The sequence below is a fragment of the Salvelinus sp. IW2-2015 genome, linkage group LG5 (assembly GCF_002910315.2).
Source record: "Salvelinus sp. IW2-2015 linkage group LG5, ASM291031v2, whole genome shotgun sequence".
Taxonomy (NCBI): domain Eukaryota; kingdom Metazoa; phylum Chordata; class Actinopteri; order Salmoniformes; family Salmonidae; genus Salvelinus; species Salvelinus sp. IW2-2015.
Window position 1 is genome coordinate 25,481,504 of NC_036844.1, and position 26,239 is coordinate 25,507,742.

General features: G+C 43.2%; 1 protein-coding gene across 2 annotated transcripts in view; it reads left to right on the plus strand.

Moving 5' to 3' along the window:
* Positions 1-2,216: 2,216 nt before the first annotated feature.
* Positions 2,217-26,239, plus strand: part of LOC111964100 (signal peptide peptidase-like 3) — a 39,021-nt gene continuing 14,998 nt past the window's right edge. The window contains exons 1-9 of one of the 2 annotated variants that reach the window (XM_023987822.3): positions 2,217-2,628; positions 15,983-16,060; positions 16,286-16,395; positions 16,622-16,741; positions 17,065-17,143; positions 17,730-17,842; positions 19,690-19,796; positions 21,703-21,866; positions 22,207-22,394. In XM_023987822.3, coding sequence (XP_023843590.1) covers positions 2,603-2,628; positions 15,983-16,060; positions 16,286-16,395; positions 16,622-16,741; positions 17,065-17,143; positions 17,730-17,842; positions 19,690-19,796; positions 21,703-21,866; positions 22,207-22,394 — 985 coding nt within the window. In that variant the 5' untranslated portion in view covers positions 2,217-2,602. The remainder of the gene's footprint in view (positions 2,629-15,982; positions 16,061-16,285; positions 16,396-16,621; positions 16,742-17,064; positions 17,144-17,729; positions 17,843-19,689; positions 19,797-21,702; positions 21,867-22,206; positions 22,395-26,239) is intronic. The other variant, XM_023987824.3, reaches the window with a different exon arrangement.

Below are 26,239 nucleotides of genomic sequence, written 5' to 3' on the forward strand. Positions count from 1 at the left end.
CTCCTTTGTTTTGTTAACGTTGAATGTGAGGTTATTTTCCTGACACCACACTCCGAAGTCCCTCAGCTCCCTGTAGGCCGTCTCGCCGTTGTTGGTAATCAAGCCTACCACTGTAGTGTCGTCAGCAAACTTGATGATTGCCCCGTAGCACTCACATCACGAAGTGCTTTGAGAGACTAGTCAAGCCTCATATCACCTCCACCCTACCTGACACCCTAGACCCACTCCAATTTGCTTACCGCCCCAATAGGTCCACAGACGACGCAATCGCAATCACACTGCACACTGCCCTAACCCATCTGGACAAGAGGAAAACCTATGTAAGAATGCTGTTCATCGATTACAGCTCAGCATTTAACACCATAGTACCCTCCAAACTCGTCATTAAGCTCGAGACCCTGGGTCTCGACCCCACCCTGTGCAACTGGGTCCTGGACTTTCTGATGGGCCGCCCCCAGGTGGTGAGGGTAGGAAACAACATCTCCACCGCACTGATCCTCAACACTTTGGCCCCACAAGGGTGCGTTCTCAGCCCTATCCTCTACTCCCTGTTCACCCATGACTGCGTGGCCATGCACGCCTCCAACTGCACTTACTTTGAAGAGAAAGATGACTGTCTCATTTGGAGGTACCACCACAAAAAAAATACTAGGTCCATAGTTGTGTGCATTTATTAAAATGGTATTTATTAATGCAAATGACTAACAAAGAGTGCTTCTACACCTGCATTGCTTGCTGTTTGGGGTTTTAGGCTGGGTTTCTGTACAGCACTTTGTGACATCAGCTGATGTAAGAAGGGATTTATAAATACATTTGATTGATTGATTGATTGAGTGAGTAAAATATCACATAAAATGGTTCAAGCATGATTGAGGCGCTTTCCATCACATGGTATCTCTGCTGCTGCAACAGTGACCACGTTTACATGTGCACAGTACTCCGGATAGTAGTTTATATCCCGATTTCACAAGTATCCCTGTATCTGTGAATAAGCAGAATATTCCTAATTTAAGTCCATATGTGTCAACTCAAAAACAGAATACCCTACTTGAGTATCCCGAATAATAACGTGATATTCAAGGACATCAACCACCCGAGCCACTGCCTGTTCACCCCGTTATCATCCAGAAGGCGAGGTCAGTACAGGTGCATCAAAGCTGGGACCGAGAGACTGAAAAACAGCTTCTATCTCAAGGCCATCAGACTGTTAAACAGTCATCACTAGCACATTACAGGCTGCTGCCTATAGGCATAGACTAGGAATCCCTGGCCACTTTAAGGAATGGAACACTAGTCACTTTAATAATGTTACTCACCTCATATGTACATACTGTATTCTATACTATTCTACGGAATCTTAGTCACTTGATAATGTTTACATATCTTGCATTATTCATCTCATATATATATACTGTATTCTATACTATTCTACGGAATCTTAGTCACTTGATAATGTTTACATATCTGGCATTATTCATCTCATATGTATATACTGTTTTCTATACTATTTTACTGTATCTTAGTCCGTTCTGCTCTGACATCGCTCGTCCATATGTATATAGTCTTAATTCATTCCTACTTAGATTTGTGTGTATTGGGTATATGTTGTGTAATTTCTTAGATATTACTGCACTGTCGGAGCTAGAAGCACAAGCATTTCACTACACTCGCAATAACATCTGCTAATCACATGTATGTGACCAATATCATTTGATTTGATTTGATATTGGTGTGCATGTAAACGTGGTCACGGCCAACTAACAAGTGGGTTTTGACTACATGGGATGCAGCTCTCAGAAGTGACTTTTCGTAGCAGAAGGTTTAGAATAGCAGGAAATTAGCTTAAAAAATCAACATTGTCTCATTGCAAAATGTGTATAATTAGTTATAAAACTGAAACAAACAATTGTTTTGTGTCCCATGGCAAAATGTGTCGAATAAGCKGTTTTGCCAAGAAAACATTTTAAAATGTAAAAAGACAAGAGTTTCTATTGGAAAAATTCAGGAAGGTCCCTCCCCGTTTCGTTCCGTTTAAGAAACTTTCGCAACAGAATCGGTGGAATGAATACACCCCAATTCACGTGTTTCCATTGCACTTCAGTGCACACAAATTACTCGTGAAACCTTTCTAGCAAGGGCGATATTGCGCGTGCACGTGACTGGCTTGCCATAGAAAACAAAGCTGTCTGCGCGGCATCCATTACAGCGAAGGGTGCAGACTTCTGGAATATATGAATATAGACGCTAGAAAACACTCCTAAATATGGATTTACAGCGAGTATAGGATCAATTGAGACTCGGGCCTGTAAGGGCAGTGAGACTGCAGGACACTCGCGAAACTGACGAAATATACAGTTTTTCTCGGGGTGCTTTGTCTTGGCCAGCTAGCAAACCATCATTGTCATTCGATTGGAAGCTATTCGACTAGTGTTTGCTAGATGGGGGCTGGGGTACATCGCCATGTTGTTATCAAATAGTAACTGTTAAAAAAGACATCTTGAAGTAAAGGCGGAAATTGTGTCCACCAGGTCCTTCGTTTTGGCCACAGGGAACCGAATCTCAACAGTCGCGGAACCCACCACTGACTGTTGTCGTCGGTGACATGGCGGAGCAAGGCTACTCTTCTTGGTGAGTGCGCATAGGTATAGCCATTGCACGAGCTGGCTAATAGCCTGACTTGATTGCTGTATGTACTTTTTTTTTTTTTTTCAGAGATATAGTTGACAACCTGCTTCGTTCCTAAATAAATCAGCCGCTATTTTGCTTAACTAGAATTAGATGGCCCTGTTTTCAAATTGTGTTAGTGAGCTAGCTAACTACGGTCCAAGTACAGGGCTAGCTCGCTATCAGCCAGTTAGCTAACTTAGCCGCTCGTCTTAATGTTGGCATTTCATTGGTCATACGGAAATGGTTATACAAGGTAGACGAATCTGTAAGGTTGTATATAACTGATGTTAGTTAGCCAACTCCTACCAAAATAATATTATTTAGTTAGCTATCTAGCTTGTAAGCCTCTCGTCAACATACGTTTTTGTGTATGCATAAATATCTTATTGCTATATCTCGTTAGCCAGTTGCACACAAAGGGAGCCTATGAGTGTAGCTAGCCTACCGGACCAGTTTACGCCTGCAAGTTAGACTACGTTAGCAGAAAAGGTCACCGGCTTTATTCATGGAATGTCCACTTTTTCACACAATAATTATGTTGTCATTGTGATACATTTATGACACGCCCGGTGTTTTATAAAGTCGGAGAGAAATAGCTATGTTATTGAGTCATCCATTTTTATTTTGTTAATGACGTGCGCAGCTGGCTTGCTAGCAAGTCAACACCTCTAGCTTGTTTAGCTAACGTTAGCTAGCTTGTTATCTTGATTGTCCATCATAATAACCTGCTTCCTAAGAGTAGCTAGCTGGCTAAATAAGGCATTGATCTGTAAATCGGGGTTTATCTTCCCGCATTGTTAGCTATAACTAACTGATTGCAATCCCTACTGTTATGTGCCAGAATAATAGTTTTCAAATTTTATTTTTTATGTGTGATAGCAAGTGGTGCCATGCAGACCAATATTAGGTAGACTGATAAATAACATGTCCATCCGTGTCATTTATCGATTTTTCGCAATTGGAAATGGGGTCATTTTGTCCACTTTAGCTGTACATTTGATGTTTTTAAATGAGCGGCCTATGCTGCAGATCATGGCATTATTAAAGTCAAATTATGTGCCATCTAAATGGCTAGTATTGTTTTTAAGTATTGATGTGGAGGCAACCATTTATAGCTCAGACACACCGGTAGGATTGTCAAACGTTTGCCTGTGTCGGCAGTCGATCTATTTTGTGTTAACACAGCAAAGACCTTGAAGTCGTCAGYCATTCAGCCTTGTTAAAATATTCCAAACCAGAAGGCGGCAGTAGCATTGTTTGGCAATGCATGTCTGTGTGTGTTGTTTAGGTTTGGTCTAGATTCCAATGTTAGTTAGCTAGCTACACTAATGTTGCTATTTTGCAGAAAGCCCTTGTTTATTTATTTATTTTAACCTTTATTTTACTAGGCAAGTCAGTTAAGAACAAATTCTTATTTACAATGACTGCCTACACAGGCCAAACTCTGATGACTTTGGGCCAATTGTGTGCCGCTCTATGGGATTCCCAATCATGGCTGGTTGTGATACAGCCTGGATTCAAACCAGGGTGTCTGTAGTGACGCCTCTAGCACTGAGATGCAGTGCCTTAGACCGCTGTGCCACTCGGGAGCCCATCTGGCTTGATAATACTAGCCAGATGGACACAGCTAGATAACTACCTAGCAAGATGACAAAGAAACGATTTCATTCACTCTCCATAACCATGGGGAGTGGAGGGTGAGATTTATTTTTGTGTGGGGAGGTCTCGGATGGTTGAGGGGCAGCTCTCGGGGGAACTGTGTTGGACATCTTAGATGGTTGGTGACCGTGTGGTTGGGAGCTTGGGCCGGTGTCCGAGAGGTTGCTGGTTTGGGTCCCCGATTTGGCTTGGTGGGGGATCTGTCGATGTGCCCTTTGGTGGGGCGCTTGACCCTGGATGCTCTGGATGGCTGCATCATGTTATGGGTGTGCTTGTAATCATTAATGACTGTGGAGATTTTCATGATTAAAATGTTTTTTTAAATTGAGCTAAGTGCAGCCAAAATTCTAAAGGAAGACCTGGTTCAGTCTGCTTTCCACCAGACACTGGGAGGTGAATAGACCTTTTTTTATACCTTTTATTTAACTAGGCAAGTCAGTTTAGAACACATTCTTATTTTCAATGACTGCCTAGGAACAGTGTTCAGGGGCAAAACGATGGATTTTTTACCTTGTCAGCTCAGGGATTCGATCTTGCTACCTTTCGGTTACTAGTCCAACACTCTAACCACTAGGCTACCTGCCGCCCCTTTCAGCTGGACAATAACCTAAAACACATGGCCAAATCTGCATTTTACAGTTTTGACTAAAATCTACTTGAAAATCTATGTCAACCTGAAAATAGTTGTCCAGCAATGATCAACAACCAATTTGACAGAGCTTGAAGAATTTTGAAAAGAATAATGTGCAAATGTGACCGAACGGCTCAAATCGGCCCTATGTATGTTTTTTTTGTTTTTTTTACATTGGATAAAAGTAGAGACTCAGAGCTACAAAATGGTATTTCATACACTATAGTTTAGGAACAATGGGAAAGTATTTTTGCTTTGAAAGTTGATCAACTTGTAAACTCACTTTTGAGAAAATGGTCTTTGAATGTTTTGSTACTGCTGGAGAGCCCTTCTTTGTCTATACCCGTTCAGCATCATTCACACCCTCTTAAGCTTTAGCCCTRCCCATCACTTTTTAAGGGTTGATCTGTATGTAATGTTACTAACACCAGTCAAGCACACAAGCCAACTTGCTAGCTACTTCCAGACATCTAAGTGAGAGAGAACAGCTCACTGAACATTACTTGCCCTAGCAGAGCTGGTTAGGCTGTTATGTTATCCAGAGCATTGGTGATTGTCCGTTCGTAAATTTAAAGCGTTTCGCGTTCAGAGCACACACTGGACGCTCTGGCCGATGAGTAGAGTTGATCCGAACGTTCTGACCTCACAGCCGTTAACTGGCTAACATTGGCTAGCTAGCTAGCTAGCAGACACATAATGAGAGAACACCCCACTCTGACCATTTTACTCGCCCTAGCAGAGCTGGTTAGGCTGTTTTCATCTTCTGAATCTGCAGGTAGCTGACCAACCACGTTCAATGGAAGCTAGCTAACATTAGGCTATAGCTAGCTAAGAAAATGGCTCTGAGATACGAATAAGGTCATACACCAGTAACGTTAGCTAGCGAGCCAGCCAGCTAACATTAGCTATCTAGGTAAACAATGAAGCATAATCACAACTCATGACGTTACTACCCTGCATGAATCTGCAGGTAGCTAACCAACCAGGTTCAATGTTAGCTACTTAACATTTGGCTATAGCTAGCTAAGCAAATGGCTCTTTCTGTCAATTTAAAACATGTAATATCTGAAAATGTAGCTAGCTAGACTATCTTACTCGTCGTATACATCATTCATGGTTGGACACGTCTCCTGTGGGATGCCATGGTTGCCCTTAGTTTGATGTAATCCGGAGACAGGTGTTTTCTCCATTTCCTTAGCTATCATACTCTAATTTCACTGATTTCTAAACTCAGTCCTCCAGAAAGTGGAGAGCAATGCGTATGCTGTTTTAATACATAACTTTAATTTTTTTAAAGCCACGTTAGACAGGATTACCTAGACATACTGACCAGCTCAAATAGACAGAAGTGAGCTATATGGCAGACCAATCCAAACTCATCTCTTGTCATTTCCACCCCATTCATAATCTCAGCCAATCAGGGCTAGCGGGAACTTTGCCTCACTTTTTCTTTGGCTAAACCAACTAGGCTCGTAATTTAACAATTGTATTTGTATTTACAGATGGCATACAAGTTTGTTATTAAGGCACATGAAAGTTGCAACAACAAAAAAAACGCATTTTGATTAAAAAACAAAAGTTCCCATTCAAACGGCTCTCCTGTGAAGTAGTGACATAAGCCTAGTTTTCTGAAACGGGTCACAAATGTTGAACAATCCAGGCGTAGAACGCTCTTAGACTTATCCAGAAAGACTCTCAGCTGTAATTGCTGCCAAAGGTGACTCTAACATGTATTGTCTCGGGGGGAGTGAATTATTTGAATAAATTCTAACATTTGGAGAGAGAATTTTTTTCCCTCATCAATCTACGCACTACCCCATAATGACAGCTTTTTTGTTGACATTTTAGATAACCTTTTGCTATGAGATTCGACATTGAGCTCAGGTGCATCCTGTTCCCATTGATCATCCTTGATGTTTCTAGAACTTGGAGTCCACCTGTGGTAAATTCAATTGATTGGACATGATTTGGAAAGGCACACACCTGTATATATAAGATCCCACAGTTGACAGTGCATATCAGAGCAAAAACCAAGGCATAAGGTCGAAGGAATTGTCCGTACAGCTCAGAGACAGGATTGTRTCAAGGCWCAGATCTGGGGAAGGGTACCAAAAACAAATGTCTGCAGCATTGAAGGTCCCCAAGAACACCGTGGCCCCCATCATTCTTAAATGGAAGAAGTTTGGAACCACCAAGACTCTTCCTTGAGCTGACTGCCCAGCCAAACTGAGCAATCGAGGGAGAAGGGCCTTGGTCAGGGAGGTGACCAAGAATCCGATGGTCACTCTGACAGAGCTCCAGAGTTCCTCTGTGGTGAAGGTGGAGTGCTGCAGAGATGGTTGTCCTCAATCAGGCCTTTATGGTGGAATGGTCAGACGGAAGCCACTCCTCAGTAAAGGAGTGGCACCTAAAGGACTCTCAGAAAAAWAGTTTTTAAATGTAGGTAACCTCTCTCAATAAGATTTAGTACAGACCAGGCCTGACACAGGCTGGACCCTATGATCACCTGGCTACATAGCTGATGCCTGCTGGACTGTTGATTAGTCACGGTACTCCATTTTTGTTGATTTTGTTTATTTGTCGACCCCAGCCTCGAACTCAGGCCCTGTGTGTAGTTAACTGACCCTCTCTGCCCAATCATTGACATTTTACCTGTTGTTGTTGTCTTAACTGATTAGCTGTTGTCTTACCCCTTGTTGTTAGAGTCGACCGATTATGATTTTTCAATGCCAATACCGATTATTGGAGAACCAAAAAAAGCCGATACCGATTAATCTGCAGATTAAAAAAAAATATATATATATATATTTTAAAAAAAATTGTTTGTAATAATGACAATTACAACAATACTGAATGAACAGTTTTATTTTAACTTAATATAATACATCAATCAAATCAATTTAGCCTTAAATATATAATGGAACATGTTCAATTTGGTTTAAATAATGCAAAAACAAGGTGTTGGAGAAGAAAGTAAAAGTGCAATATGTGCCATGTAAAAAAGCTAACGTTTAAGTTCCTTGCTCAGAACATATGAAAGCTGGTGGTTCCTTTTAACATGAGTCTTCAATATTCCCAGGTAAGAAGTTTTAGGTTGTAGTTATTACAGGAATTATAGGACTATTTCTCTCTATACCATTTGTATTTCATATACCTTTGACTATTGGATGTTCTTATAGGCACTTTAGTATTGCCAGTGTAACAGTATAGCTTCCGCCCCTCTCCTCGCCCCTACCTGGGCTCGAACCAGGAACACATCGAAAATAGCCACCCTCGAAGCATCATTACCCATCGCTCCAAAAAAGCCGCGGCCCTTGCAGAGCAAGGGGAACAACTACTCCAAGTCTCAGAGCGAGTGACGTCACCGATTGAAACGCTATTAGCACGCACCCCGCTAACTAGCTAGCCATTTCACATCGGTTACACCAGCCTAATCTCGGGAGTTGATAGGCTTGAAGTCATAAACAGCTCAATGCTTGAAGCATTGCGAAGAGCTGCTGGCAAAACGCACGAAAGTGCTGTTTGAATGAATGCGTACGAGCCTGCTGCTGCCTACCATCGCTCAGTCAGACTGCTTCTTTTTCGCAAATGCGCACCGCATCGATTATATGCAACGCAGGACACGCTAGATAAACTAGTAATATCATCAACCGTGTGTAGTTAACTAGTGATTATGATTGATTGTTTTTTATAAGATAAGTTTAATGCTAGCTAGCAACTTACCTTGGCTTCTTACTGCATTCGCGTAACAGGCAGGCTCCTCGTGGAGTGCAATGTAAGGGAGGTGGTTAGAGCGTTGGACTAGTTAACCGTAAGGTTGCAAGATTGAATCCCCGAGCTGACAAGGTAAAAATCTGTCGTTCTGCCCCTGAACAAGGCACTTAACCCACCGTTCGTAGGCTGTCATTGAAAATAAGAATGTGTTCTTAACTGACTTGCCTAGTTAAATAAAGGTGTAAAAAAAWWTATAATAATAGTAAATTTGGCCAAATCGGTGTCCAAAAATACCGATTTCCAATTGTTATGAAAACTTGAAATCGGCCCTAATTAATCGGCCATTCCGATTAATCGGTCGACCTCTAGTTGTTGTCTTAGCTAGCTCTCCCAATCAACACCTATGATTGCTTTATGTCTCTCTAATGTCAGTATTCTTTTGTATACTGTTGTTTCGGGTAGTTATCATTGTTTTATTTTACTACGGAGTCCCTAGCCCCACTCAACATGCTTCCGATACCTCTTTTGTCCCACCTCCCACACATGTGGTGACCTCACCTAGCATAACTAGTGCTCCCACAGATGCAACCTCTCTTATCGTCACTCAATGCTTAGGTTTACCTCCACTGTACTCGCACCCTACCATACCCCTGTCTGTACATTATGCTCTGAATCTATTCTACCACGCCCAGAAATCTGCTCCTTTTATTCTCTGCCCACAACGCACTAGACGACCAGTTTTGATAGCCTTTAGCCATACCCTCATCCTACTCCTCCTCTGTTCCTTGGGGGATGTAGAGGTTTATCCAGGCCCTGTGTGTCCACATGCGCTCTCATTTGTTGACTTCTGTAACGTAAAATCCTTGGTTTCATGCATGTTAACATCAGAAGCCTCCTTAAGTTTTTTTACTCACTGCTTTAGCACACTCCGCCAACCTTGATGTCCTTGCCGTGTCTGAATCCTGGCTTAGGAAGGCCACCAAAAATTCGGAGATTTCCATTTTCCGGCAAGATAGAACTGCCAAAGGGGGAGGAGTTGCAATCTACTGTAGAGATAGAACTCTGCAGGCTGTCATACTTTCCAGGTCTATGCCCAAACAGTTCCAGCTTCTAATTTTCTAAAATGAATCTCTCCAGAAATAAGTCGCTCACTGTTGCTGCCTGTTATAGACCCACCTCAGCTCCCAGCTGTGCCCTGGACACCATATGTGAAATGATTGMCCCCCCATCTATCTAAAGAGTTTGTTCTGTTATGTGACCTAAACTGGGATATGCTTAACACCCCGGCCGTCCTACAATCTAAGCTAGATGCCCTCAATCTCACACAAATTATCAAGAAACCCACCAGGTACAACCCTAAATCCGTAAACATGGGCACCCTCATAGATATTATCCTGACCAACTTGCCCTCCAAATACACCTCTGCTGTTTTCAATCAGGATTTCAGCGATCACTGCSTCATTGCCTGCATCTGTTATGGGTCCGCAGTCAAACGGCCACCCCTCATCACTGTCAAACGCTCCCTAAAACACTTCAGCGAGCAGGCCTTTTTAATCGACCTGGCCCGTGTATCCTGGAAGGATATTGACCTCATCCCGTCAGTAGAGGAGACCTGGATGTTCTTTAAAAGTAATTTCCTCACCATCTTAAATAAGCATGCCCCTTTAAAAAAAATTGAACTAAGAACAGATATAGCCCTTGGTTCACTTCAGACCTGACTGCCCTCGACCAGCATCGAATAGTCCCCGCGATATGCAACTTTTCAGGGAAGTCAGGAACCAATACACACAGTCAGTTAGGAAAGCAAAGGCTAGCTTTTTCAAACAGAAATTTGCATCCTGTACCTCTAACTCAAAAAAGTTCTGGGACACTAAAGTCGATGAAGAATAAGAGCACCTCCTCCCAGCTGCCCACTGCACTGAGGCTAGGAAACATGGTCACCACCGATTTTTAAATCCACGATAATTGAGAATTTCAATAAGCAATTCTCTACGGCTGGCCATGCTTTCCACCTGGCTTCCCCAACACTGGCCAACTGCTCCACACCCCCCGCAGCTACTGGCCCAAGCCTCCCCAGCTCTCCTTCACCCAAATCCAGATAGCAGATGTTCTGAAAGAGCTGCAAAACCTGGGCCTGTACAAATCAGCTGGGCTAGACAATCTGGACCCTCTCTTTCTAAAATTATCCGCCGCCATTGTTGCAACCCCTATTTCTAGTCTGTTCAACCTCTCTTTCGTATCGTCCGAGATTCCTAAAGATTGGAAAGCTGCCGCGGTCATCCCCCTCCTTAAAGAGGGTGACACTCTAGACCCAAACTGCTACAGACCTATATCCATCCTGCCCTGTCTTTTCTAAAGTCTTCGAAAGCCAAGTTAACAAACAGATCACTGACCATTTCGAATCCCACCGTACCTTCTCCGCTGTGCAATCCGGTTTCCGAACKGGTCACGGGTGCACCTCAGCCACGCTCAAGGTACTACACAATATCATAACCGCCATCGATAAAAGACAGTACTGTGCAGCCATCTTCATCGACCTGGCCAAGGCTTTCGACTCTTGTCAATCACCGTATTCTTATCGGCAGACTCAACGGCCTCGCCTGGTTCACCAACTACGTCTCAGAGTTCACTGTGTCAGATTGGAGGGCCTGTTGTCTGGCAGTCTCTATGGGGGTACCACAGGGTTCAATTCTCGGGCCGACTCTTTTCTCTGTATATATCAACGATGTCGCTCTTGCTGCGGGTGATTCCCTGATCCACCTCTACGCAGACGACACCATTCTGTATACTTCTGGCCCCTCTTTGGACACTGTGATAACAAACCTCCAAATGAGCTTCAATGGCATACAGCACTCCTTCTGTGGCATCCAACTGCTCTTAAACGCTCGTAAAACTGAATGCATGCTCTTCAACCGATCACTGCCCGCACCCGCCCGCCCGACTAGCATCACTACTCTGGACGGTTCTGACATAGAATATGTGGACAAGGTATCTGGCTAGACTGTAAACTCTCCTTCCAGACTCGTATTAAGCATCTCCAATTCAAAATTAAATCTACAATTGGCTTCCTATTTTGCAACAAAGCCTCCTTCACTCACGCTGCCAAACATACCCTCGTAAAACTGACTATCCTAACGATCCTCGACTTCGGCGATGTCATTTACAAAATAGCCTCCAACACTCTACTCAGACTGCATCCAGTTTGCTATCACAGTGCCATCCGTTTTGTCACCAAAGCCCCATATAATACCCACCACTGCGACCTGTATGCTCTCGTCAGCTGGCCCTCGCTACGTATTCGTCGCCAGACCCACTGGCTCCAGGTCATCTATAAGTCTTTGCTAGGTTAAGCTCCGCCTTATCTCAGCTCACTGGTCACCATAACACAGTCACCCGTAGCACGCGCTCCAGCAGGTATATTTCACTGGTCATCCCCAAAGCTAACACCTCATTTTGCCGCCTTTCCTTCCTGTTCTCTGCTGCCAATGACTGGAACGAATTGCAAAAATCGCTGAAGTTGGAGACTTATATCTCCCTCACTAACTTTAAGCATCGGCTATCTGAGCAGCTTACCGATCACTGCAGCTGTACATATTCCATCTGTAAATAGCCCATCCAACTACCTACCCCATATTGTTTTTATTTACTTTTTTTGCTCTTTTCCACACCAGTATTTCTACTTGCACATCATCATCTGCACATCTATCACTCCAGTGTTAATTTGCTAAATTGTAATTACTTTGTTACTATTGGCCTATTTATTGCCTTACCTCCTTACTCCATTTGCACACACTGTGTATTGATTTTTCTATTGTGTTATTGACTGTACTTTTGTTTATCCCATGTGTAACTCTTGTTTTTTGTCGCACTGCTTTGCTTTATTTTTATCAGGTTACAGTTGTAAATGAGAACTTGTTCTCAACTGGCCTACCTGGTTAAATAAAGGTGAAATTAAAATCAAACACAATGTAGAAATAGTAGCCTACTTTCACAATTCAGTTAATGCAACAAGTATTAGAGACAAAGAGAGAAGATACACAACTGTTCAGAGACAAATTATTTGTAGGATGTATTTCACACTGTCACTTTAGTGTTTGCATTTAGCCTACAAAAGATCACTTCTGGAACCACGGCCCCACCCTGCAAAGTGTCACAGAACACGTGGACTACCCAACAGAGGTTTCTCCCACTCTTTGCCCTGCATCCACTCCGGATGCACACCACGCACCCTCTCTTGTGCCCTTCAAACTTCACCTGCTTTCAAATGAGTTACAACTCAGTTCACACGCCCTGGTGCCACACTCTTGGCTCTCCTCTTCCTGCCACTGTAGCCATATCACAAAGTGAATGCACAAGCTGAATTTTGAATGCTTTAGGTACCAGCACTTGGGATTTCTGGTAAGGGGCCGGGTCCCCCACACAATTTATGATGGCAATGTTGAGCATCCCCCAAACACATACTTCCACCATTTTCTGCCTGTGTGTCCAATATTGTAATAGCTCCTCGGTTGGTCAAGATGGCCAACCCCACCCATTCTCTTGGTGTAACCCATTACAAGCTCTAGAGCAGATATGTTCCTACCACTTAAAAACAACTCCAAACCCCCTGCCACTGTCACTTTAGGCCCAGGCTGTGTGGTACAAGGGTGGGACTTGGGGCAGACACACTCCATGGAAACGTAGGCTTCCCTCTCAGGTGTGCTCTCCCTCTGTCCTCTCACTTTGCTTCCACTCTCCACATCTCTATCCCTCCAATCATCTCTAACTCCTCTTCCTCCATGCCTTTTTGCTGCTGAGCCCTGACTCCATATCATGTCCTTTGCTTTCACTGACCTAGAGGAACAGAGTAACAGGGAGAGGAGCAACAAATAGGATGCAATTGTAGTCAGGAACAACTCACTCACACACAATGTCTCTTCCTTCCTCTTTTTTTCTCTCAACCATACACATACTCTCTTCCTAATAAAGGGTTTTCATAATAAATTGTGATAGTTACCCACACTCTCTCCCTCTCTCTCCTCCATTCAACTCTTGCTTGACTAGCTACAGAGTTAGACAATGTTGGCTGGTTAGTTACGAAGCTGGGACAGTTTCCAAATGAATTGCATCAGTAGAAATAGGCCAAAACAAGTAGTTTGTTAGCTGGCTTTGTAAACAAATATCCTTCTCATATGAGCTCCACTGCGCAGGCATCTACTACCTTAACACGGCAGCTAAGCTGTCAAATAATAGGAAGACAAGCCAATGAGTATCTGTACCTTGCAAACATGACAAACTATAACCTAAGCCCAACAGATAAACACAAATTACTCTAGCCTTCATTTCAGTGGCTAGTTAGCTGCCATTTATGGCTGGCTAGTGAAAGTGACAGCTGAGGTTGACGCTTTGAGCGCAGCCCAAATTTACCGCTACCGTACCGCTAATTTGCCTGACCAACTAGCTAGCTATAGCAAGCAACTTGGGCTGTTTCCATAGGAATTACATTGGTAGAAACAAGACAAAGCAACCAAATAGTTAGCTGACTATATACAGCTAAACACTGAAACTATTTCCATGTGACAGAGAGAAATCATTCGAGCTCCTCCGCTGATGTGCTCGCCTGTCCCAACCAAGCTATCATTACATGACAGTACTTGCTATTTCCCAAGTTTCACAGCATCAAACATCGACAAAACCAAACGTTCAGTATCAGTCAAAAGTTTGGACACGTACTCATTCAAGGGTTTTTCTTTATTTTTACTATTTTCTACATTGTAGAATTATAGTGAAGACATCAAGACTATGAAATTACACATGGAATCATGTAGTAACCAAAAAAGTGTTTTGTTTGAGAATCTTCAAGGTAGCCACCTTTTTCCTTGATGACAGCTTTGCACACTCTTGGCATTCTCTCAACCAGCTTCACCTGGAAGGCTTTTCCGACAGTCTTGAAGGAGTTCCCACATGCTGGGCATGTGGCTGCTTTTCCTTCACTCTGCGGTCCAACTCATCCCAAACCATTTCAATGGTTGAGGTCAACTGATTGTGGAGGCCAGGTCATCTGATTGTGGAGGCCAGGTCATCTGATTGTGGAGGCCAGGTCATCACTCTCCTTGGTCAATTAGCCCTTACACAGCCTGGAGGTGTGTTGGGTCATTGTCCTGTTGTGAAAACAAATGATAGTCCCACTAAGTGCAAACCAGATGGTATGGCGTATCGCTGCAGAATGCTGTGGTAGCCATGCAGGTTAAGTGTGCCTTGAATTCTAAATAAATCAGACTTTCACCAGCAAAGCACCCCCACACCGTCACACCACCTCCATGCTTCACGGTGGAAACCATACATGCGTCTCACAAAGACACTCCGGTTGGAACTAAAATTCGCACATTTGGACTCGTCAGACCAAAGGACAGATTTCCACCGGTCTAATGTCCATTGCTCGTGTTTCTTGGCCCAATCAAGTCTCTTCCTATTATTGGTGTCCTTTAGTAGTGGTTTCTTCGCAGCAATTCGACCATGAAGGCTTAATTCATGACGTCTCCTCTGAACAGTTATTTGTCACTTGAACTCTGAAGCATTTATTTGGGAAGCAATTTCTGAGGCTGGTAACTCTAATAAACTCATGCTCTRTAGCAGAAGTAACTCTGGATCTCCCTTTCTTGTGGCGGTCCTCATGGGCCAGTTTCATCAGTGCTTGATGGTTTTTGCGACTGCAATTGAAGAAAGTTTCAAAATTCTTCACATTTTCTGCATTGACTGATCTTCATGTGTTAAAGTAATGATGGCCTGTCGTTTCAATTTGCTTATTTGAGCTGTTCTTGCCATAATATGGACTTGGTCTTTTACCAAATAGGGCTATCTTCTGTATACCACCACTAACTTGTCACAACACAACTGATTGGCTCAAACACATTAAGAAGGAAAGAAATTCCACAAATGAACTTTTAACAAAGCACATCAGTAAATTGAAATACATTCCAGGTGACTACCTCATGAAGCTGGTTGAGAGAATGCCAAGAGTGTGCAAAGCTGTCATCAAGGCAAAGGGTGGCTATTTGAAGAATCTCCCATTTTAAAATATATATTTTTCTGTTACTACATGAATATGTTATTTCATAGTTTTGATGTCTTCACTATTATGCTACAATGTACAAAATAGTAAAGAAAACTCAACCCACTTATAACTCGTTTACTCMATGTAGCAAAGTGAGCCATGTTATTAATACAACTTTGTTGACATATGCAACACTGAAGTATACTATGGGCTACTCTGTAATATATTCTGTGGAGGAAATGGATGATCATCTGAAATCTCTCTCGCTCTGTCTATAGGGCGTACTCACTCGTCGACTCCAGCCAGGTGTCCACTTTCCTCATCTCCATCCTCCTCATTGTCTATGGCAGCTTCAGGTGAGTACCCTGTCCAAGTGCTTACATCCCAGATAGGCCAACACTCGTCACTATGGGGCTCATCTTCTTTATCATGTTATTTCCATTATAGTAAGCATTGAACACCTATGTTGAGCTATCCACTCTTTTTAAAACAAGTCTTTGCTATTCTCTCCGTGATATAAGCTTGATTTATTTCAGTTAGTCAACCTTTCTTTCCACCTTTCCCTCTCTCTCCCCATGCAGATCGTTGAACATGGACTGTGAGAACCAGGAGAAGGATAAGGATGGTAACCCTGTCCCGAATGGGGCCTTCAACAATGGCAACACAAACAACAGTGAGTCTCACATATTTGGTGAGACATAAGACATACAGAGCGTGTGTTTTTCTTTTCTGTTTACAAGTTGGAAGTCGTCATACCATGGATTCCTTATATTTAGTGGTTGGTTTGTTTGCTGTTACCCAGGCTATAGATGCAGCACATGCAGAAATGTGTATGCCTGTGTGTATGATAGTGATAGACACAGACAATCTGTGTGTTTGAGCATTCTCACTTGTGCATGTATTGTGTTGTCTTGCAGGTATTCAAACCATAGACTCCACGCAGGCTCTGTTCCTGCCCATAGGTGCCTCCGTGTCTCTGCTCGTCATGTTCTTTTTCTTCGACTCTGTCCAGGTGGTTTTCACCATTTGCACCGCAGGTACCTGACCCGGCACACCACACACACAAACAAATGTGCCATAATGTTACAGAGCAATTTCTTGTCTAAAGGCAAGCAGACCTTAATTTAGTTGTTTCCTTAGAGCATGATATATTAGTCGTGCAGTTAGGCAAAATGCAGATCATCATGCATTGATTTCAAAAAAAACATTTCTCTGCATACTTCTTATGGGAGAGATGACAATGATTATCACTCTGTTAAACTGAGTGGAAACCAATGGACTGAAACAAACTGTCTGGTTACGATTACTCTCTCGTTTACTCGTTCACTTATCTATCTCCCTCTTTGTTGTTCCTCATCAGTTCTTGCAACAATTGCATTTGCATTCCTCCTGTTGCCAATGTGCCAGTACTTGACCAGACCCTGCTCCCCACAAAACAAGTAAGTAAGTTTCTTTGTCCATGGTCTCTCTCTCTTTCTCTCTCTCTCCCAGGACCCTGCTGTCTTCCTCTCCCCCCTCTGGCTCTCACTCTTTATCTCTATTGTTCTCTCTTGTATCTCAATCTGCATAATGCCATTTGAATCGGTGTGTGCCTGTTGGCCTGTGATCACTTTGGCACCAAAAATAACAAAATACCAATTGTTCCGCAGCATATGCTATTGAGTCTCTATTCACTCCAGAGGCACAACTGATTCGGCGCCATCCGTCCTCAGGCTTATCAATAGGATGTTAGAGATGCATGGTGTCATGTTGGTCCACATGTCAAACTGAGAGGCTACCATAGCCAAGTCTCCAATGTCACAACTCTTTAATTCCCCTTTTCTGTTTGACAATGTAAAGCATCTGGCCTTTATTTTAACTCTTAACCTGGACCGCCTTGTCTAGGTTTTGAGTAAACTTTGCTATATCTACATATTTAACCCCGTACATATCGACTTGCGTTTAGAGAATGTATTTTCCAGTGAAGAGATTGTGTATTATTGTCCAGTGTGTATAAACCATCTCTCTCCTTCCTCCCCCCTGTAGGATCTCGTTTGGCTGCTGTGGGCGCTTCACTCTGGCCGAGCTCCTYGCCTTCTCCCTCTCTGTCATGCTGGTGCTGATCTGGGTGCTGACGGGACACTGGCTGCTCATGGACGGTATGTCATTGTGTCATGACTGCCTTGTGTGTGGGGGCGTAAACGGCGTATTTCAGATTATTGTTTGCCATTGCCTTTCTTTAGTTTCTCTATCTCAGTTTGTGTGTCTCACTCTCTGAGCTCCATTACATGTGTTTTTGAGCTGCTTGTGTTCATATTAGAGGTCTTCATGGGTCCAACGGAACCGGAATTTTCGAGATCGGGACTGGAGCGGGCGCGGGTCCTAAATTCAGACTTTTGTCTCGGATCAGGGTTGGGACTGAAATAATTGCCACAGGCCTTGGGTATGTGCAATTAAAATGAATTTACCGACTCGACCTTATTGGACCTGTCCTCTGTTAATTTTGTGTGATGAGAACTGCGCACGCTTGTTATCGGAGTCAGCTAATTGCAACTCAATAAATCATGTAGCTTATATCCAGCTGAAACTGGTTCCGGCTGCTCATCTCATGTGCGCCTGCTGCTAAGGTGAGACGAGTGAGTAAAATTAGCCTTAGCCTAAGCTACTGTTTATTGCGAAGATGGAGTAAAACAAAAGTTAGAGGATGAAGAGTATAGTGAAAAGAAGCCGACAAGGGGAATGTCCTCGGACAAGTTTTAATATTCTAGTGGACAAAGATGAGAAGCATGTTGGTGTGACCTAATGGACTGTGCTATTTAGGTTTGATGCAATTTTCTACCTTTCATTTATTTTTGTATTCATTCTATTGTGTTATTATTTGTATTATTATTATTGTAAATCCATTATTATATTAATAATCTAAACCAGTTCTTTAAATAACTTATGTAAAAAGGGGTATGTTTTACTTTTTGTTGGCTAACTTTGTGCTCCGTATTTAGTTTAAGGCTAAATGACMAAAATATCAATGTTAAAAGTAGGCCTGTTGTAAAATAAATAGCATTAATCTATTGCTGTCATTTGTTGGGTAGGACTACGGTAGGCAATCTCCTTTGTTGGTAAGAGCTTCTGTAGGCCTGTTTTGTATTTTTATTATAAATGACTTGACTGACTTTTGTTATTACCCTAATAAAGTTAAGCAACTTTTGTGTAGGTGTGGTATGGTTATTATTAGACTTAGCTACTGCAGGCCTATGAAGGCAGTGCACTCAAACTGACTCTTGACAGTTGAACTTCGGGTGAGGAAGACTGTTTTAGACTAAGCAGAGTTGCTCCTTTAGGCTAACAATTATCATGCTTATCTTTCAAAAAAATATTCTGATAGAAATGTTACAAATTAGCCTCCTTCTGTACACGTATAGCAGTAGTAGCCTATACAGATATCTGACAAATCTAAAGAAATCCATGGTACTGGCATATCTCTCTCGTTCTCTCTAGGCTGGTCTCCCTTTATATTTATATATGAATATGCTACACAACGAATAGTTGTTTTTGTAATTTGTTATACGCAGTTAAGGGCACCTAACTGTGGATCATTTGGCCAATATCGCTTGTTTATTGATGGCGCTAGCAGCGCCCAGTTGGGAGTTTTCGTTCGTTCTGCTTTCAGATCTGAACAGGTCTCTCTTGAGCCGAACCAGCACGGGTCTCTTTACCACGGCCCTTTTCGGAGTGGGTCTGACTGTCCTTGGGTCCATTGGGAACAGTCTGTTTTTAAAATGTAATTTCTGCATATTTGGTTGGGTGGTTTTTGGACATGTGAAGACCTCTAGTTCATGTCTGATTCCTCTCTCTCTCTCTCTCGCTCTCTCGCTCTCGTGCTCTCTGAGCTTCATGTGTGTGTTCATAAAGGTTTGATTCCTCTGTCTATCTGAGATCTGTGTGTGTGAGCATTTCTTTCCCTCTCTCCCCCTCCCTCCATGTGTGATATTCCTCTCTCTCTCCTCAGCTCTAGCCATGGGGCTGTGTGTGGCCATGATAGCGTTTGTGCGGCTGCCCAGTCTGAAGGTGTCTTGCCTGCTGCTGTCAGGGCTGCTCATCTATGACGTGTTCTGGGTAAGAGAGCCCCCCCCCCCTCCCTTCACCCCACCGCCACCCAGTTGACCCAAATATATGACTGCTAAAACACAGGCAGGGCCATGAGTCATCCGGCCCGCGAGGGGGTCCAATCCGGCCCACGGGTGGTTTGAGTAAAAAAAAAAGTTACAAATATCTTGAATGTGTCCAGCGTGCGTGCTAATAATCACCTAAATGTAAGCTAGACAGTTGGGGAACATGGAAAATTCCAAAACATTATGATGAAAAATGAAGTGGGGGGCTGTCAATATTTTGATCCCTAGTTGCACCACACATTCCCAAGCCATCTTGGTGTTCAATGTGTACATTTATATTTTTTAAACTGTAGTGCTTTGTGTTTGATGTTGTAAATGTTTCTGCAACTTTGTGTGCTATTTTTGCCAGGTCTCTTGTAAAAGAGGTGGTTAATTTCAATGAGACTAACCTGGTAAAATATAATCCAAGTAAAACTATGGATAGAGGATTATTTTTTTWGCACATTTTGACAGTGAGGCAATGCATAAAAAAATTAAGGTGTGTGTGTGAACCCCAAAAGTGGCCCCGGGGCAAAATTAGATTGCCACCCCTGCTGTAAAATCAAATCAAATGTTATTGGTCACATACACATGGTTAGCAGATGTTAATGCAAGTGTAGCGAAATGCTTGTGCTTCTAGTTCCAACCGTGCAGTAATGTCTAACAAGTAATCTAACAATTTCACAACAACTACCTTATACACACAAGTGTAAAGGAATGATTAAGAATATGTACATATAAGTATATGGATGAGCGATGGCCGAACGGCATAGGCAAGATGCAGTAGATGGTATAGAGTACATTATATAAAGTGGCATTGTTTAAGTGACTTGTGATACATTTATTACATCCTAATGTTAATTATAAAAGTGGCTAGAGATTAAGTCTGTTGGCAGAAGCCACTCGATGTTAGTGATGGCTGTTTAACAGTCTGATGGCCTTGAGATAGAAGCTGTTTTTCAGTCTCTCGGTCCCAGCTTTGATGCACCTGTACTGACCTCGCCTTCTGGATGATAGCAGGGTGAACAGTCAATGGCTCGGGTGGTTGTTGTCCTTGATAATGTTTTTGGCCTTCCTATGACGTCGGGAGGTGGAGGTGTCCTGGGGGGCAGGTAGTTTGCCCCCGGTGATGCGTTGTGCAGATCTCACTACCCTCTGGAGAGCCTTACGGTTGTGGGCGGAGCAGTTGCCGTACCAAGCGGTGATACAGCCCAACAGGATGCTCTCGATTGTGCATCTGTAAAAGTTTGAGTGTTTTTGGTGACAAGCCAAATTTCTTCAGCCTCCTGAGGTTGAAGAGGCACTGTTGCGCCTTCTTCACCACACTGTCTGTGTGGGTGGACCATTTCAGTTTGTCCGTGATGTGTACGCCGAGGAACTTAAAACTTTCCACCTTCTCCACTACTGTCCCGTCGATGTGGATAGGGGGGTGCTCCCTCTGCTCTTTCCTGAAGTCCACGATCATCTCCTTTGTTTTGTTGACGTTGAATGTGAGGTTATTTTCCTGACACCACACTCCGAAGGCCCTCTCCTCGTCGCTGTAGACGATGTCAAAGTGGCTTACTGTATGTGCGAAGACATAAGGTACAGAGTTTCACTGTTCCATGTCTCTTAGGTTAATTAAGGTGGACAGAGCAGAACAGGGAATAGAGCAGAATGGTATAGACTGACATTTCCATGCTAACAGGACAGTTGACGTTAATGGTTATTCCCGCTGTACACCATGGTAGAGCCTTAAAGGCCAACTCTGTTCTTCAATCACATTTGTCGTGGTTAGACAACATGTGTAAGACAGAACTACAAACAGTGGCAATTTCTTAGGATTGCTTGAGCCCCAGTAGATGACTCTTCGATATGTGTCTGTCCTGCAGGTGTTCTTCTCGGCCTACATCTTCAACAGCAACGTGATGGTGAAGGTGGCCACCCAGCCGGCTGACAACCCCTTAGACGTGCTCTCCAGGAAGCTCCACCTGGGCCCTGGGATGGGCCGTGACGTCCCACGCTTGTCCCTGCCCGGCAAGCTAGTTTTCCCCAGGTACCATAGCCTGACCGTGGGGGGTGGGTCGCTGGACTTGTGTGTGAACCTCCAGCTCCATTCACTAGAGTTGTATTGATTAACCTCTGCCGTTGTTATGAGCGCTGAAACTCACGCTTCTATTTCCTCTTCTCTTGCCCTTTCCCACCCTCTCTCACTCCTGCTTTTACCTTCCCGCTATGACGCAACCCACGACTGTCATCTCCTTATTATTCCCGCTCCTCCTCTTTGCATCCTGCCCTTCACCTTGTCTTGGTTCCCTCCCCCTCTTATTTTCTCCCTATATTTCATCCATCCCTCCCCCCTTTTCCCCCTATATCTCAACCCTCTCTCCATCCAGTTCCACAGGCAGTCACTTCTCCATGCTGGGGATCGGGGACATAGTGATGCCGGGGCTACTGCTGTGCTTTGTGCTGCGCTACGACAACTACAAGAAGCAAGCCAACGGGGAGGCGGGGGGGCCAGGCACACCCGGACGCATGGGGCGCGTCTCCTACTTCCACTGCACTCTCATAGGATACTTTGTGGGTAAGAACAGAGTGGAGAAGTGAGAGCGGTGGGATGGACCATCATGTAACACAGGGCTGCCCAATCCTGTTCCTGTCAGAGCTACCCTCCTGTCAGAGCGACCCTCGAGTAGTAACTAGTGCTTGGCAAAGAGTCAGAAACTTTCTGGTAAATTTCCGGAATTTTTCCGTGTGAAGTTAAGTCTGGGAATTTGGGGAATTTTGCTTAAATTCATCAAAAAAGTTAGCTTATAACAGTGAACATTTTTGGGGGAATACTACACATAAGGCAATTCTAGGTCTTGTCTCATATTTTGGTTAAACTATTCCCAATTCAATGGAATTGCAACCCTCTGCATGCACAGTGCATTCTTCCATCACATGTACAGCTGATTCTCAAGATATTGCACACTAATGAGATGCTATTGAGCCCACACTTCTACACTGTCTGAGCCAAGGACTACATACTTTCTGGTAAGTATTGATTACAATACTGGGTGKGGTGAATATATTTTATGACACATTTTTTAAACTAGTAAATAGCAGCCTACAGCAAAGTGTGTTTTAAATCATTTCTAACTTGTTAACAATTTCTGCTAGTTAGTTTCTGCTACCGTGTGGGTTTTAGCTTACTTGAGCCTGCTAACTGAGGAGTGTTAATTCACCTGTTTCCATACATGTTTCATTTTAAAACATTTATCTTACAAAGGAGTTGTTTAATCTAACTGCTTAACTATTTATCTGTACATGGAATTGTATTTGTTAGKKKTTTTTTTKACATTTTTTTTCCTAAACTTTACAAGAAAATGCCATGGGCACTATCAGATGTGTGGAGACATTTCACTGCAGCTAATGTAGAAGGAAAAGCTGTGTACATTTTGCAAATACAGTGCCAAATCATATGTGAAGAATGCAACAAAGATGCAGAATCATCTGGCCAAGTGCATAAAGTTCCCTCAGCGCTCACAACAAGCAGCAACTGACAAATGTCCCTCTACCTCTATTTGAGGTGAAAATGATGAATCGGACACCTTATCGATAGCAACAGCTCATGGTCCTCCTGGAATCAGAAGTTTGTTTTGACTCAGCGGAGGAACGTAGTCAGAAGTGCTGATGAATGTCTTACTCGAGTTGTATATGCAACTGGTTCACCTCTGATGCTCCCAGGCAATGTGTATTGGAAGAGATTTCTGAATGTTCATCGCCCAGCATACAGCCCTCCAACCAGACATGCTTTATCTACTCATTTGCTGGATGCAGAGTTCAACAGAGTTCAAGTGAAGGTCAAGCAAATAATAGAGAAATCAGACTGTATTGCAATCATCTCTGATGGGTGGTCAAATGTTCGTGGGCAAGGAATAATTAACTACATCTCCATCCCTCAACCAGTATTCTACAAGAGCACAGACACCAGGGACAACACACATTTACATTACATTTAAGTCATTTAGCAGACGCTCTTATCCAGMGCGACTTACAAATTGGAAAGTTCATACATATTCATCCTGGTCCCCCCGTGGGGAATGAACCCACAACCCTGGCGTTGCAAGCGCCATGCTCTACCAACTGAGCCACACGGGACCCACACCCATCTCTACATTGCAGATGAGCTGAAGGAAGTCATCAATGACCTTGGACCACAGAACGTATTTGCACTGGTGACAGACAATGCTGCGAACATGAAGACTGCTTGGTCTAAAGTGGAGTCCTATTCTCACATCACACCCATTGGCTGTGCTGCTCATGCATTGAATCTGCTCCTCAATGACATCATGGCACTGAAAACAATGGATACACTCTACAAGAGAGCCAAGGAAATGGTTAGGTATGTGAAGGGTCATCACGTTATAGCAGCAATCTACCTCAMCGAGCAAAGTGAGAAGAATAAGAGCACCACATTGAAGCTGCCCAGCAACACCCATTGGGTGCGTACATGTTGGACCCCAAGTATGCTGGCAAAAGCATCCTGTCTGGTGCAGAGATCCACAAGGCCTATGGTGTCATCACTGCCATGTCTCGCCACCTTGGCCTAGATGAGGGCAAGGTTCTTAACAGTCTTGCGAAGTATACTTCCAAGCAAGGGCTTTGGGATGGAGCTGCAATATGGCTGTCGTGCCAATATATCTGTTAGATTGTGAAGTTGAAGTTAGATTGTGTTATACCGTTATCAGAATAGAGAGAGCCCCATTGAAATTACTTATCAGTTTAGTTGCCAGCCTAGGGTCCTGGATTACTTATATTTAGAATTTAAGCATATTTAGAACTTTTTATTATTTCAAACATCAAATACCTGTCTCTTATACACATCTAGATGTGTATAAGAGACAGCCTCTATCCCTTAATTGACGTCACTTGTTATGTCAACTTCAATCAGTTTAGATGAAAGGGAGGAGACTGGTTAAAGAAGGATTTTTAAGCCTTGATATATGAATTGTGTGTGTGACATTCAGAGGGTGAATGGGCAAGGCAAAATAATTAAGTGCCTTTGAATGGGGTATGGTGGTAGGTGCCAGGCGCACTGGTTTGAGTGTGTCAAGAACTGCAACGCTGCTGGGTTTTTCACACTCAACTGTCTCACGTGTGTATCAAGAATGGTCCACCACCCAACGGACATCCAGCCAGTTGTCAAATTGTGCAGAGCAACAGATGGGCTAGAATTAGTCAGCTGACAGGTCATTACATCATTGGTGTCCAAATGGGATATGGCAACCGACGACCTTACAGTTCCACTTCATTCAGCAAAGAACAAGAAACTACGTTTGCGGTGGGCTTAGGAAAGAAAACACTGGAGAATTGGAAAAACATTTAACTGGTTTGATGAATCCAKGTTCCTGCTGTTTCATGTTGAGGTATCAAGTTCAATTGGTCACATGTGCCGTATACAACAGGTGTAGGTAGACCTTACCGTGAAATGCTTACTTACGAGCCCTTAACCAACAATGCAGAGTAAAAAATAAATGACAAATTTGCTAAATAAACGAACAGAACTAGTTTACCACAGTAAAATAACAAGGCTATATATAAGAGGTACTGGTAACAAGTCAACGTAAATGGACAATGCATAGATAATAGAGTAGCAGCAGCATGTTTGTGGTCAATATGCATGCGTGTTAGTGTCTGTGTAGTGTGTTTGGTTAGAGTCCAGTGAGTGTAAATCAAGCCTGTGCTAAAATAACGGGGTCATGGCTTGGGGGTAGAAGCTGTTAAGGAGCCTTTTGATCCCAGACTTGGCTCTCCGGTACCGCTTGCCTTGCAGTAGCAGAGACAGCAGTATATGACTTGGGTGGCTGGCGTCTTTGACAATTTTTAGGGCCTTCCTCTGACACTGCCTGGTATAGAGGTCCTGGATGGCAGGAAGCTCGGCCCCAGTGATGTACTGGGCCGTACACTACCCTCTGTAGCGCCTTGCTGAGTGGTTCCTATACCAAGCGGTGAYGCAACAGGTCAGGATGCTCTCGATGGTGCAGATGTATAACTTTTTGAGTGTTTGAGTTCCCATGCCAAATCTTTTCAGCCTCCCGGGGAGGAATAGGCGTTCTCGTGCTCTCTTCACAACTGTTTTGGTGTGTTTGGACTAGAGGTCGACCGATTATGATTTTTCAATGCCGATACCGATTATTGGAGGACAAAAAAAGCCGATGCCGATTTATAAAAAATAAAATAATTAATGTTTTATATATATATATATATATATCATACACACACACATTTTTGTAATAATGACAATTGCAACAATACTGAATGAACAATGAACACTTTTATTTTAACTTAATATAATACATAAATACACACACGTACACAGCTCTGAAGTGACAATGATACTGAAGAGTCTGCTTAGGAGACAAATACTTTCAACTGTTTGAATAA